Source organism: Bufo gargarizans, chromosome 3 (genome assembly GCF_014858855.1).
Source record: "Bufo gargarizans isolate SCDJY-AF-19 chromosome 3, ASM1485885v1, whole genome shotgun sequence".
Lineage (NCBI taxonomy): Eukaryota > Metazoa > Chordata > Amphibia > Anura > Bufonidae > Bufo > Bufo gargarizans.
In genome coordinates this window covers 215,181,700-215,197,725 of record NC_058082.1, presented here as the reverse complement: position 1 = coordinate 215,197,725, position 16,026 = coordinate 215,181,700, and the positions used below count along the sequence as shown (strand labels likewise).

Here is a 16,026-nt window from a genome sequence, read left to right as displayed (position 1 = left end):
AACTTGTTACCTCCCCTCTGTACCCTTACTGAAGACTGCTAGCAATTCATTCATAATTTCTAGTAGAAATAATGAAGGAATGGCACAACATAGAGCCATAAGAATAAATGCTCCAGAATTGTTATTACATGGGGAATGCATGTAGCTATTAAAACACGCATGTCAGGGATGGGGACAGGTCCTCTTTAAAGTTGGTTGAAATCACTTGTAACTTTGTGCTTGTAGTGTATTTTGCCATTGAACAGCTTTTTCAAGCACAATTTACATACAATCGTTTTCACACCGATAAATACGTGAACCCCGACATCAGAATGAGCAGTAGTTTCTACAAATTGTCATAGAATTTATATTTTTTTTTAGGTAGGTTGTTTTATTTTATTTATTTTTAAAGAGAAGCTGTCACCACAAAATGCAGTACAATCTGCGGACAGCATGTTATAGAGCAGGAGGAGCTGAGCAGATTGATCTATAGTATTATGGAAAAAGCGTCAGTAAAACTTGTATTTTATACATTGATATATCTGTTTTTTTCTGAACTATATATCAATCTGCTTTTCATGGCAAAGCCTTGTGCACTGAGGGTATAAAGCTGCACACTTATTACAGGAAAGTAGGTGCCCATGTGTCACCATACAGGTATATATAAGCTCTGTATTCTCCCCTAGAAGTAATACTTTGTAAAAAAATTTTTTAAAAAAAAAGGGGCGATCTAAAGGCCCCGTACTGCGCTAAAGGCATCTGCAACTTTTATACACAGATATTTGGTGGTGGGCTACACCAGGTGCAGCTGGCATAGTTCGGCGGCTGTGCCACATTCTTTAACTAGCATGCACGGTGTTGATCATCTATTGTAACAAATAGAGCAGCAAAAGTCCATTGTGTTAAATAAAAGTGGCAGTGAAGCACAGGTAAGAGAAAACTATCTACTCAATGAACATCTACATGGAGGTTTCACTTTACCTAATGACGTTCAGGAATCTGGAACCTGCTGGATCAGAGTGCAGATAAGCGAGATTTTCTTGTTTCATTCATTTCATCCCACTAAACATTAGAGGCAAAGTTCTACTGGTTCCTCTAGTCTAAAACAAGCAAACTGGTGTGAATGATCAGCAGACTAAACTTTCACAAGATTTCAGACTCCCTCTTGGGGTCCCTTAAAGGGCATCTGTCAGCAGATTTGTACCTATGACACTGGCTGACCGGTTACATGTGCACTTGGCAGCTGAAGGCATCTGTGTTGGTCTCCTGTTCATATGTGTCCGCATTGCTGAGAAAAATTATGTTTAATATATGCAAATGAGCCTCTAGGAGCAGCGGGGGTGTTGCCGGTAAACCTAGAGGCTCTGCTCTCTCTGCAACTACTGCGCCCTCTGCATTTTGATTGACAGGGCCAAACAGTGAAAACATTATCGCACTTGGTCATAATCAAAATGGATCGGGCACGGCAGTTGCAGAGAAAGCTGAACCTCTAGCAACCTCTTTGCTCCTAGAGGCTCATTTGCATATCTTAAAATATAATTTCTCAGCAATGCGGACACATATGAACATAGGACAAACCCAGATGCCTTCAGCTGCCAAGTGCACATGTAACAGGTCAAACAGTGTCATAGGTACAAACCTGCTGACAGATGCCCTTTAAGCGAACCTTCTCCGGTCTTTCCGACACAGGCAGCGCTTCTTCCCTTTCTGTATTATTGATGAAGGGAACTGGCTGCCTGGCACTGCTCATTAACTAAGCCAGTTCCTTTTCTATCTCTATGTAAGCCACTTCTGAGACTGCAGTCTGCAATAGGCCATCTGTACTGTTTTCTGAATTAAAGTAGTAAGGTTTAAGAACCCGTTCCAGACTGGGTCCTTTACCCTTCTTTCTGATCAAGCGCATTTTCGCATGAGGGTCTTATGTTGTCATTAGCGTATTTGTGGAAAAATTGTTTCTTTTTTTTTCTTTTTAAAGTGCAAATAAATTATTATTATTTTTGTCTGCAAATTATGCATGTTCAAAAACAACCTTCAAGAGTTGTGTCGACTGCCCAGATGTTTATAATCAACAGGTGGTTGTCAATTGGGTAATTTACATTGGCAAAACAACCAGAGAAGTGTGTTATGTTGCTGGACAACCCCTTTAAAAGAATGAAGCAAAATGTGATACAGTTTAATAAAATGAATAGTGGATTTTTTTCAATGAGTCTGAAAATATCAATACAATTTAAAATAAAGAAATTGGTTCTACTGATCTTCTTGGTCTATGTGCAGATATCTGATTGGAGCTTACTTAGTGACTTCTTTTTTTCTCTTTTGCACATAAACGGTTAAACTATATTCCTTAGTAAAAAAAATGACCACTCCACACCACACCATGAGGGCCCCCCTGAGCAAAGGGTGACACCAGCTATAGCAACGCCACTGCCTCTATCTGTAAGTCGCTTGAGTCCACGGCAGGCTCGCTTTTCTGAAGAAAGTGGAACTGTGAACTGTCTGAACCCTGAATTATTATTTTTTGTGTGTGTTGTGGTGGAGAGCGTGATTGCCTGCTAGGGTGTGTGACGGTGGGATCCAGGGGGCCCAAGTAAATTCTTGCCCAGGGTCCAATCAATATTAAAGACGGCCCTGGTTGGATGGTTTGCGCTTGTGGACAGTAATCTTTAAGTCTTACCACAGATTTTCTATTGGATTGAGATCTGGGCTTTGACTAGGCCATTCCAACACATTTACATGTTTCCCCTTAAACCACTCCAGTGTTGCTTTAGCAGTGTGTTTGGGGTCATTGTCCTGCTGGAAGGTGAACCTCTATCCTAGCCTCAAATCACGCACAGAGTGGTAAAGGTTTTGCTCAAGAATATCCCTGTATTTAGCACCATCCATCTTTCCCTCAACTCTGACCAGTTTCCCAGTCCTGGCTGCTAAAAAAATGGATGGTGTTCTTTGGGTGATGTGATGTGTTGGGTTTGCGCCAGATATAGCGTTTTCATTGATGGCTGAAAAGTTTAATTTTAGTCTCATCAGACCAGAGCACCTTCCTCCATACATTTTGGGAGTCTCCCACATGTCTTTTCTCAAACTCACAACATGCCTTTTTGTTTTTAGCTGAAAGTAATGGCTGTCTTCTGGCCACTCTGCCATAAAGCCCAACTCTATGGAGTGTACGGCTCATTGTTGTTCTATGTACAGATACTCCAGTCTATGCTGTGGGACTCTGAAGCTCCTCCAGGGTTACGTTAGGTCTCTGTGCTGCCTCTCTGATTAATGCCCTCCTTGCCCGGTCCATGAGTTTTGGCGGACGGCAGTCTCTTGGCAGGTTTGCTGTTGTGCCATGTTCTTTCCATTTGGTTATGATAGATTTGATGGTGCTCCTGGGGATCATCAAAGATTTGGATATTTTTTTTATAACCTAACCCTGACTTGTACTTAACAACATTGTCCCTTACTTGTTTGGAGAGTTCCTTGGTCTTCATGGCAGTGTTTGGTTAGTGATGCCTCTTGCTTAGGTGTTGCAGCCTCTGGGGCCTTTCAAAAAATGTGTGTATATGGTATGACAGAATCATGTGACTTAGATTGCACACAGGTGGACATCATTTCACTAATTATGTGACTACTGAAGGTAATTGGTTGCACCAGAGCATTTTATGGGCTTCCTAACAAAGGGAGTGAATTTTTCTGTTCTCAATTCCTAAACAATAGTTTAATTTATATATTTTTCTAATTTCACTTTACCAACTTAGACTATTGTGTACTGATCCATCAAATAAAATTCAGATTAACAAAACATTAAGGCTGTAATGTAACAAAATACAAAAAAGTCAAGGGAGTTGAATACTTTTGCAAGGTACTGTATATCCTATTCACAAGTATGAAACCATAAAGTAGGTGCTTTTATTTTATTATATATATACTATTTTGCTAGAAAGAATTAAAAAAAATCACCAGTGATATTTCCAATCTGAAGATCCTACAAAAGGAAACCCCATATCTTGACTTGACATCACATGGATGGCTTATATAGTTGATAAGGACTAAAAAGGACCTACTGCCAGGTTGTGCTGACTAAACATATCTGTCAAACATAGTGAAAAGTGTGTACTATACACAAGGTCTTCTAGGAAGCAGCAGTGAAAATGTGTTTGCTAGCTTAGCCTTACATTTCATGTTGAGGGTTGTTCTGTGATACAAAATTTTACACCATTCTGAGGCTTGTGTAAATAATTTCTCCATTCTAAGGCTTTTATACACAATTTGTATCCCTAGTCAACCCCTTTAAAGACAGGGCCTTAAACAGGACTGGACAAATCCAAAGTAGCCAATGGGCCTATCAATGTGCTGTAGACATACCACAATTGCCCATTCATTATTCACCAGTAGTCCATATTTCTAAAACAATGCAGCAATATTGTCATCTAGGTCACTCAATTAGGGTGCATTCATGCAACCATATGAATGGGTCCGCATCCGTTCCACAATTTTGCGGAACAGATGCGGACCCAATTATTTCAATGGGGCTGCAATACATGCTGACAGCACACGGTGTGCTGTCCATATCCATTGTTCAGTTTCGCGGCCCTGCAAAAAAATATCGAGCATGTCCTATTCTTGTCCGCAATCCCGGACAAGAATGGGCATTTTCTATATTGCGCCAGCCATGTGTGGGCATTTTGTGGGCCTCAAAACACTGCACGGTCGTGTGAATGCACCCTTACACTGACAGGGTCATGCCATAACATGGTACATAATTCTTCTCCTGCTGCAAGGCCAAGAGTGATAAACTAGGGGAATGAAGCTGATGTATAAGCTATAAGGTCTCATGCGAATTGCTGTATTACAGAGGTATTCACAATTCTTTTTTCTGTTGGATTTCTGTAGACATATTGCATCATACTCCATCAGTATTTTTTTTAAGGGATAATAGTTGTTTACACGGGGCACCAGATAAAGCCTGAATAACAGCACCCAGAGGCCATTTACAGGGGCGTAACTACCATAACGGCAGACCACGCAACTGCTATGGGGCCCAGGGCAAGACGGGGCCCAGTTGGGATCATCTCCTCTTCTACTGGGGGTGAGAACTTGGTCAGGACTCTCAACTCGAGACCCACCTATCGGTCGATATTTGAGAATATCACACAGAATAAATATCTGTGGTAAGTCCTGATACATAGACACAAATTATATCACCTGCCAGTGGCGTACATAGAGAAATAAAAGCCCCATAGCAAGGATCAAACCAAGCCCCCCACACAGAACAAAAGGGTTTCTGCCTAAACCCCTTTCAATGACCCTTGCGCCATTTTTTCAACAGTCTCATTTATTAAAAGTTGTTCCTTTAGAGCAGGGTTTCTCAACTCTGGTCCTCGGGACCCACCTACCAGTCATGTTTTCAGGATTTCCTTAGTATTGAGCAGGTGATATAATTAGTGTCCATGGATCAGGACTTACTACAGGTATTAATTCTGTGGGATATTCTCAAATCCTGACTGGTAGGTGGGTCCCGAGGACCGTAGTTGAGAAACCCTGCTTTAGAGGGTAGAGTCCTGACTAAGGGGTTTAGGCAGAAACCCTTCTGTTCTGTGTTGGGGGGCCTGGTTTGATCCTTGCTATGGGGCCCTTACTTTTCTATGTACACCACTGGCCATGTAGTACCCTAGGTATTTAGCACTGACGCCCAGGCTCTGTTCATATGGCTATGTGCAAGAGGCCCCAAACTTGTACATTTACCAGTCACCCAGCCACTTTTGCACTTAAGTTGGGGTGGGGGGCAGCCAGAAGAATTTCACCCAATAATTTTGATCTGTCATTTTTCAAGGTAGTTATTTTTAATACATATTCTCACAGTTGCCTTTTGAGCCACTATTTCATTTAACATGTTCTCTACCAGGTGTGAGGCTTTAGTAGCCAAACCAAGAGAAATCAGAAAAAATATGAAAGAATTGTTTTGTACCTGAGTAAAGGTAACACAATGAACTGACAACGTCCAAGCACAACATATAGTTACTGCATATAGTTTCAAAATAGAAATAAATACACTGGTTGTCTCCTCCCTCCTATGATTAAATAATGTAATGCTTGGGTCTACACCAGAATAACAGTAGAAGAAAAACTGGTTTTATATAATCAAAATGGTTGTTCAGAAGTACTGTGGAATCGGCATACACCTACTATAATAATTCTGTCTGTTTTAGCTGAATAGTTATACAATGTTTTCTGCATTAAAATGAATATAAACTTGATAAATTTAGAATTTTGAAAAAGAAAAAAGTGATAAGAAATAGAAAAATGTACTATTTAGAAGATAAATAAGGAAATTTGATTCTGTAAAGAATTAAAGGGTTTTTCCAGGACCTTAACGATCAGCTGTTATCTAATGATCTAATGAAAATATAACTACTAGTATTATAATAAGACAATTAGTAATAAGTATCATCATAACTATTAAAGGTGTTTTCCGGGAGTAGAATATTGATGACCTATCCTCAGGATAGATCATGAATATCTTGTTGGTGGGGGTCCAACTTCCAGCGAGTGTTGCAGCCTCTTCCTAGGCCAGTGATGTCTCGTTTATTGATCACTCAACCTATGTGCAGATCAGTCCCTTTCGAGTGAATGCGCCTGGGTTGCAATATCAAACACAGCAGCTATACAATGTACAGACTGTTTAGTAAGCTGTGAGGAGGTTGCAACCAGTGGTGGACTGAGAAGATAAAGTGTCCCCATTTTGTAGTAGGGTAAAAATTGAAGGAAGGTAGGACCAGCACAAGTGGACGGGACCAGCAATAGCATATTATAGCACATTATACCACTCCAACGGAGCTAAATACCACAGTGCATCACAAAGTATCTCCCCAAAAACCGCTCCTATGTGGTGGTCAGCACGTGCTGACACATTCTCTTCCACTACTCTAGTTGCCTCAGGATGGCAATATAGTTCAATCCAGGAGTCAGAAGGGGAGCATTGGATCATTATTTACCTGGTTACTGGCTCAGAGGAGGTCTCAGAAGGCCCTTGGGCATTGGTCCCACTGGGAAGTTTCCCTGTAGGGTCTATGGCCAGTCTGCCCATGACTGCAATGTCCACAGGAGTGCCATGGTCTCGCATGGTCTCTTCAAACAGCTGATCAGCAGGGGTGCCAGGAGTTGTACCCCTACTAATCGGATATTGATGACCTACCCTGAGAATAATATTCTACTCCCGGAAAAAATGCTTTAATGTATACAAACGAAAGTGAAATGCTTATATACTCACCACTGTGACAGCATCATTCAGCAAGGATTCCCCAAATACTAAAATGTACAGCTGTTCATTTACGTGGATATTTTCAAAAACGGCAAGAACGGCCACTGGGTCCACAGCTGAAATTAAGCTGCCGAACAATAGGCATTGCAACAAACTGATGTTTAATAATCCGAATGCTTCGATCTGACAAATCCCAAACAAAGATATACCGATCCCAAAGGCATTCCACAGAGTACCGACCAAGGCATACAAGAATATTGTGCCTATGTTGTCAAAGAAAGGGCGTGTGGGGAGGAAGTAACCTGCATCTAGCACAATTGGAGGTAGAAGATACAGGAAAAAGACATCAGTTTTCATTGCAGGAGGAGACTTTTCATTGATAGCAAACATTATTCCACCAAGGAGAAGTCCAACCAGGATAAGTAGGCAGCTCTCTGGTACTATGGTATGCAGCTTGTGGTAGAGATGGAAGCCTGTATAAGAAAGGGAAAAATAAGCTGTAAGAAAATGCAGTGGAAATGCATGAGCTAAGAGCATTTTGTATCCCTTCACTGGAGAGAGGTTACAACAATATGTTTGCAGCCATTTTCTTTCTCCATCGAAAGAAGACGAAATTGTGTAAATGATGCATTCCTTTATTTCACAACCTTTAAATCTGAAATAAATTTAATCTGTGGCAATATAGGTGTAATGCATAACTTGTCTTTCCTGTAGTGTGGCATAGTACTGGTACATTTCTTCAGCTCCATTGAGTTTGTTGCATAAATGAAGACTCAATGATTTTAAGGCCTGAACGACATGGCAGTTTTCCAACCGAGAATGATTTCATTCAGAATGAAACCAGATTACAGTCAGCTGCAACTCTTGTGTTACATAGTAGTATCACACAACATTTCCATTCATCCATTTGGCAACTTTTTACATAGAGGTGTAGTTGCAGTTCTGCAATCTAAAATACTATAGTCTAAGGCTGTATGGAGCTCTCCTTCTAGAAGAGGCTATCTAATGAACTTCAAAAAAAAAGATATCTGGGTGTAACATTGACATACACTATATTGACATAAGGAATGAGACACCTACACATTACATGAGCTTTTAGGAAACCATAGAACAGCTAAAACAGCTTCCAATCTTCTGGGAAGGCTTTCTACAATATCTTGGAGTGTGTCATCCAGAAAAGCATTTGTGAGAACAGCCACTGATGTTGGAAAAGAGGACCTGACTTGCAATCTCTGTTCTAGTTAATCCTAAAAGTCTTCGATGGGGCTGAGGTCAGAGCTCTGGTGAGTCATATTCTTCCAAGCAAAACTCAACCAACCATGTCTTTATGGACTTTGCTTTTGTGAACTGGGGCACAGTCATGCTGGAGCTGAAAAGAGCCTTCCACAAAGTTGGAAACATGCAAGTCTAAAATGTCTTGGAATGCTGAAACATTAACCCTTTCATGACCAAGGGTCATTGGTGCCCCAGTGTCCAGGTCAAAATTTACAAATCTGACATGCGTCACTTTATGTGGTAATAGCTTTGGAACACTTTTACTTATCCACGCCATTCTGAGATTGTTTTCTCGTGACACATTGTACTTCATGATAGTCATATATTTGAGTCAATATATTTCACCTTTATTTATGAAAAAATCCCAAATTTACCTAAAATTTTGAAAAATTCTAAATTTTCAAAATTTCTATTTCTCTGCTTCTAAAACAGAAAGTCATACCTAATAAAATATTTATTACTTAACATTCCCATATGTCTACTTTATGTTGGCATCATTTTGGAAATGTCATTTTATTTTTTTAGGACGTTAGAAGGTTTAGAAGTTTAGAAGCAATTCTTACAATTTTTAAGAACATTTCCAAAACCCACTTTTTAAGGACCAGTTCAGGTCTGAAGTCACTTTGTGGGGCTTACATAGTGGAAACCCCCATAAATGACCCCATTGTAGAAACTACACCCCTCAAGTTACTCAAAACTGATTTTACAAACTTTGTTAACCCTTTAGGCGTTCCACAAGAGTTAAAGGAAAATGGAGATGAAATTTAAAAATTTCACTTTTTTGGCAGATTTTCCATTTTATAATTTTTTTTTTCTTTAACACATTGAGAGTTAACAGCCAAACAAAACTCAATATTTATTACCCTGATTCAGCGGTTTACATAAACACCCCACATGTGGTCGTAAACTGCTGTACGGACACACGGCAGGGCGCAGAAGGAAAGGAATGCCATACGGTTTTTGGAAGGCAGATTGTGCTGGATTGGTTTTCTGAACGCCATATTTTTTTTTTTTTTACTGCCGATCGTCTTGTGCAGGGGCTCGTTTTTTACAGAAAATGTTGAGGTTTTTATTGGTACCATTTTTGGGTGCATAGGATTTTTTGATCATTCATTATTACACTTTATGGGGCAAGGTGACCCAAAAATTGGCTGTTTTGGAACAGTTTTAATTTATTTATTTTTACAGCGTTCATCTGAGGAGTTAGGTCATGTGATAGTTTTATAGAGAAGATCGTTACGGATGTGGCAATACCTAATATGTATACTTTTTCTTATTTATTTAAGTTTTGGGTTGATGAATAATGGTTACTGAAATACTTGGCTGTCGTCACATGGGAGGCAGTGATCTCAGCAGCTTTAAAGGTCCCTCAGCGTGACCTGTAGTCGGCCCCTCCCCTCCAGACCTCTGGGAGGGGTCCACGACGACTCTTCTGGGCTGACAGCCAGCGACCCACAAAACCTATTAGGGCTCATGGCTCCAGACAGTCACAGGGACATGGTTCTGGGACGAACAGGTCTGCCTGGGTTCTGGCTACAGGTAGAGTCCAAATATGGTACCGTTATTAGGTTTATGTGGGGAGATTTCCGTATCTCCCCTCCTTGGCATCCTACCACCAAACTATGAGCAGGTGCCTATACGTCTTGGCCACAGGGTCGCAAATATATATCTGGTTTATGCCTGTGATGGATGGGCAATTCATAATTCCTTATGAATCGCCGGTTCCATGATGTCTGATAGTTGCTTTTGTTCTGAGGAATGACTTAGACCCCCTGCAGGGAAGTTTTCCTGCAGAATCCATGCTGTCTAAATGGAGGTGTGAAATGTAACCAAATGTGGCCTGCTAGGAGTTTTCTGCTATTTGGCTGCGTTTTGAAGCAGGGCCCCCCCCCCCCCCCCCCCTCCGTCCCCCGGAGTTTGATTTCCTCTGCCCACTCCTGGAGCAAATGGCAGGGATAAAATCATAACTCCATATTCCTCACAGAAACCACCCATAAATGACCCCATTTTAGAAACTACACCCCTCAAATTATTCAAAACTAATGTTACAAACTTTGTTAACCCTTGAGGTGTTCCACAAGAATTAAAGGAACTTTTTTTGGTCGATTTTTTTATTTTTAATTTTTTTTAATGTTAATCAATTTTTTCCTGCAACACAGCTAAATAAACCTCAATATATATTACTCTGACTCTGCAGTTTACAAAATTACCCCATATGTGGCGGTAAGCTGCTCTATGGGCACGTGGCAGTGGTCAGAGCGCCATATGCATTTTGGAGGCAGATTTTGCTAGAATGGTTTTTAGGTACCATTTAGTATTTAAAGAGACCTTGACGTACCCCTACAGTGGAAACCCTCAAAAAGTGACCCCATTTTGGAAACTACACACCTTAAAGAATGTATTAAGGGGGGTACTGAGCACATTGACCCCCTAAGTGTTTTACGAAATTTGGAAACACTTGGCTGTGAACATGAAAAGTTTCATTTCTTCCAAGAAAATGTTGCTTTAGCCCCAAATTTTTCATTTTCACAAGAGGTAGAAAAAGCACCCCATAATTTGTCACCCACTTTTTCCTGAATACGCGCAACACCCAATATGTGGTGGTAAACTGCTGTGGGGGCACATGGCACGATTCAGAACGGAAGGAGCGCTATATGGCTTTTGCAGCGCAGATTTTGATGGATTGTCTTATGTGGGGGCTAATTTTTTGCGGAATGAGGTGACGTTTTCATTGGTGCCATTTTGGGGTACATAAGACTTTTTGATTACCTGGTATTACACATTTTTTGTGTGGCAAGGTAAAAAAAATGGCTGTTTTGGCATAGTTTTTTTAATATTTTTTTTTTTACAGCATTAACCTGAGGGGCATATAATGTGATTTTTTTTTATAGAGCAGGTTGTTACAGACGTGGCGATACCCAATATGTCTATAATTTTTATTTTTACATTTTTAAGTTTTACACAGTAAAATCCTTATTGAACAGAATAAAATCTTGTTTTTGTGAGCCATTTTCTTAGAGCCATAGTTTTTTTTTTTTTGGGCTGATTGTCTTAGGTAGGTTCTCATTTTTTGCCGGATGAGATGATGGTTTGATTGATACCATTTTGTGCTAAATACACCTTTTTGATCACTTGATATAACACTTTTTGTGAGGCAAAGTGACCAGAAAATGGCTGTTTTGGCACAGTTTTTTTATTTAGTTTTTTTTATGGCGTTCACCTGACGGGGTGGATCATGTGATATTTTTATAGAGCCGGTCGATATGAATACAGCGATACCTAGTATGTCTAATTTTCTCTTTTTTACAATACATCTGTATTGTAATGCATTGGCTGTAAGTATATTACTCGGTGTAATACACTTACAGCCAGTGTCCTGTAAGATCCAGGGGGCTGGATCTCACAGGCTCACAGGGATGGCAGCCATGTTGCCTAAGACAGCACTTAGGCTGCTGTCCAAGCCATCGGGTCTCCGTCACAGCAGCGCAGGGACCCGATAGACACCTGGGACCCGTGAGGATACTGCACATGCCGCAGTCAGTGCAAGGGTTAATGCACCGGCATTGGTGTTTTCACTGATACCGGCGCATACAGCAGGGGTTCGGCTATCAGTCACTGCCGGACCTCTGCAGCTGATTGTGCCCACCCGATCACTGCACCATAGCTGTACGGCGCTGGGATTTCAGACCCAGTTCCCAGCACCGTACATGTACATCGCTGGTATCCTACAGGTTAATAGTGTGGGCTTAATCCCATGATAGGTGTCATTATCTATTCTATTATGTGATACACCGCCTGCTCAGTCATTGCAATGTCATTTGGATAAGAACAAAGGTGTGTCATAAAGACAGTGGCAGCTCCCAGGCAATAATACCACCATTTTATTACAGTCATGCTCCAGTTTTTGTGGCAGATTTGTGATTTGTTAGAGAACTGCACAACTTGCCATTCACTTGTCTAAGGCTGGCCATACCCATTAAATAGCTGTCGGCCAAAAGCTCATTCTGCAGACGGCTATTTCTCCTATTTCTCATGCACACGCCTGCTCAGCAAGAGTGCAGGTATCTTGAGTCGGGTGAGGGGAGAAAACAGCTGAAAGTTGTCTGTTTATCTCACCCAATACAACAAGGCTGGAAGTTTGGAATTCAACTACTGATCCTTATTTCCCCTGCCATGAGTCTAGTCACCCATACACATTAGATGATCGGCCATCCCAACCAATATTGGCAGGATACAGGACCTTGGGGCACATTTACTAAAGTATTTGCGCCTATTTTTACTTAACAATAAGTTACAGGACAAAAAGGGAACAGCTGCACTGTGATATGCGTCGCGTCTACCAATGTGGCGCAACATTTTTTATAATGAGTCATGGGTTTTGCAATGTTTGATTACTGCTGCTGCGGATTTTGTCGAAGAAATTTCTGCAACTAAAAATCAGTCCCATGCATTTGAATGGGGCAGCAATGACGGGAACTTCTGCAAGTCCCAAGTGAATGGAACTGATTTTCAGTCATGGAAAATTCTACAGGTGCTAAAGATGCCTAGTCGTGTTGAGCTACCACGGACTATAAGTTATGGTTCGCGGTAGCCGAATCCATAACGGAATTTTTAGATAACCCGAACCTTGTACGCCGAATATGAAACACAAGTTCGCTCATCCCTAGTACCTAGCTATTGAATGCTGGTTTGTTGTCCGTCACATCTTTTAAGAGGGAATAAAAATGATAATTTGATCAAAGGTGTGACGGATACAAACCAGCATTCAATAGCTAGGTACTAGGGATGAGCGAACTTGTGTTTCATATTCGGCGTACAAGGTTCGGGTTATCTCTTACGATGAGAGTAAAATTATATTTGGCTAACGTACATTTTGACAAACTGTAACAACCCGAGAGCGCATACTGCCATAAAGAGCTCCTGCTGGCCAGGTGTGAGATATCTGATAAAAACAGCACCACACATGTCCACAGGCTGTGTTCGGTATTGCAGGTCAGCCCCATTCACTTCAAAATACATCAACTGCAATACCAGACACAACGCACAAAGAAGGGGAAAAAAAAGGTATTAACTATCTTGAGTGTCTACTCCAACTCTCTTCTTTGTGTATTTGTTTTATATACCAATAAAGTTATTAAATTAAAAATAAAGTGCGGCACTATTTTTGAAAGAAAGCATCACGTTTTTCTACTCCTGACAACCCCTTTAAGTTAGGGCGGGTTCACATCAGCGTTATGTATTCCGTTATGGCTTTCCATTATAACATGGTTATAACGGGAAAATAACGGAATTCTTAAGACGGAAGTAAAAACGGAAGCCTTTAAGAGGCATTCCGTTTTGTTTTCCGTCCTAATAGAAGTCTATGGGAATCATAACGGATCCGTCTGGTTCCCTTCATGCAGAACGGACAAAAGACCTGTTGACAGGACTTTGTTTTCTGTCTTGCATAACGGGAACCAGACGGATCCGTTATGATTCCCATAGACTTCTATTAGGACGGAAAGCAAAACGGAATGCCTCTTAAAGGCTTACGTTATTTTCCGTTATAACGGAAAGCCATAACGGAATACATAACGCTGATGTGAATCCACCCTTAAGTAATTGCAAGATATACAATAGGCTGATAATTGAGAAAGTGTATGTAATACAGGTGTGGGCATTTTCCTGGGCAGTGTGATATTATTATACCCATTGCACAATAGCACTATATATTATACATGCCAGAACATATTATTATACAGTGATCATAATAATAAAAACTTGCCCTACCCTGGCATACATGCCTTCAAGCTGCAGGGCAGATAAACCCAAGATTTGTAAATGACTGTTACAGTGTCAAGTGTACAGCCGATCTGTAACAAGAAGACATCTGATCTACTCACCAATTTTTGCCAGGGAAGCCAGCAGAATCCATAGAGTGATCTCAAATGGCACCTGTACATGCAGGTAGTCAAGTGTGAAGACTGACAGCCGAGTCTCAGGGTGGGCGACCTCATGCTGGGTGCTGGTCTCTGGATTGGAAGCAGGTGATGAACTGGTTAAGCGGGCGACTGTGATGAGACAGATGGACAATGAGTACAGAAAGCATCTGCGCATTGGCCGGTTCATGGTGTATCACTCAATCTTTAGTAATAAGCATACAGATGTGCCCCTGTTCACAGTATATGGGAAGGTTACGCAGGCATTGGCATTATCCTTGGCAGTGGTGGTTCATTAGAATCAGTGTCAGCTCTGCAGGCAGAGAACTGATTCAGAGAGACCTTGCCCTGACTTCCTGCCTTGTCTCCAGGAGTCTCATAGTGGGAACAGGTGCTGAACACAGTGCCTGCCCGTCAAGACAGGCACAGCCCAGCAGCTCTGCCCTAACCCCGCCTGCCTGCAGTACGTACACTGCAACCATCATCACAAAAGCTGAGTCTTAGGAAGCTGAAGAACTACTAGAAATATCCAATGATCTAACATTACTTTAGGATTCCCTCTCCCCAACTGTGGGAACAAAGAGTAGTAATAGTTTTTTACATGGATGGATGGTGGAGCCAATTGCTTTAGGGTAAATTCTCACCAAACAGATTTGTTGTAGAAATGTATGCAACTGAAAGCCATGTACTAAACAAGCAGCAAGTACTTTTGTCCTACAAGTTCTCCTGAAATGTAAAAGTATTGAAAACTTCAGAACAATATCAGATCTCATGTGTAACATATACCTGATACACATGAGATGATATTGCATGTTCGTCGCATGGACAAATCTGACATTTGCAACTTTACTTTCATTAGTACTCAGCACAGAGTACAGGCTGCTATAGACAGCTGATACTAGCATGGCAGGGGTATTTGAAATTCTCTATGCCTGGAGCATCATGTGGAATTATATATTCTTTATAGCATCACCAAAACTATGAGCTTCACTTAAAGGCGTTTTCCTACCAATTGTAACAACACCACCAGGACACTAGATGTCATAATCGGACTTCACTTTTAGCAGTCTTACGCTAGTTTGACATTTGCGACACAGCTTTCCGGCAGGCTGTTCCAGCAAAGAACAGTCTGTCAGATTTCTCCGGTTCCAGCATTGCCAGATATTATGGGAATGCCCGTAAGCCCCATTGACTATAATGGGGTCTACCAGAGATCCGGCCGCTCCCCAGAAAATATGCCAGGATTCAGCCAGACAAAAATCACTGCATGCGAAGGTTGCTGCCCAGCCGATTCCTGGCATTCTATGCCGGAACAGCCTGCTGGAGAACTGTGCCACAAATGTGAAAGTAGCCTTTCCTGGGGTACTAACAGTGTCTCCCAGTACTCGGATACTCCCAGGAATTACAGTAGTACTAAAGAGTATAACAGCTGGATAGTTTCATGAACAATATTATGAAGTACGTAATGAAATAAATCTATTGGCCCTCAGGCAACCCACATGGATATATAGTTATCCTTATATTTTATAAAAAAAATGTATAAAACACACAGGAGAAATTCCAGGTTGGCCTGAATACACCTAAACAATGTCAGAACCGTGATGGGATGTG

The 16,026-nt window shown here is 41.2% G+C and overlaps 1 protein-coding gene across 1 annotated transcript in view; it reads right to left on the bottom strand.

Moving 5' to 3' along the window:
- Window positions 1–14,781, bottom strand: part of LOC122931152 (sodium/hydrogen exchanger 2-like) — a 91,923-nt gene extending 77,142 nt beyond the window's left edge. Inside the window, exons 1-2 of the mRNA XM_044285137.1 lie at window positions 14,380–14,781; window positions 7,232–7,695 (exon numbers count right to left, since the gene is read on the bottom strand). Of these exons, the coding sequence (XP_044141072.1) occupies window positions 7,232–7,695; window positions 14,380–14,605 (690 nt within the window). The 5' untranslated portion in view covers window positions 14,606–14,781. The remainder of the gene's footprint in view (window positions 1–7,231; window positions 7,696–14,379) is intronic.
- Window positions 14,782–16,026: the final 1,245 nt, after the last annotated feature.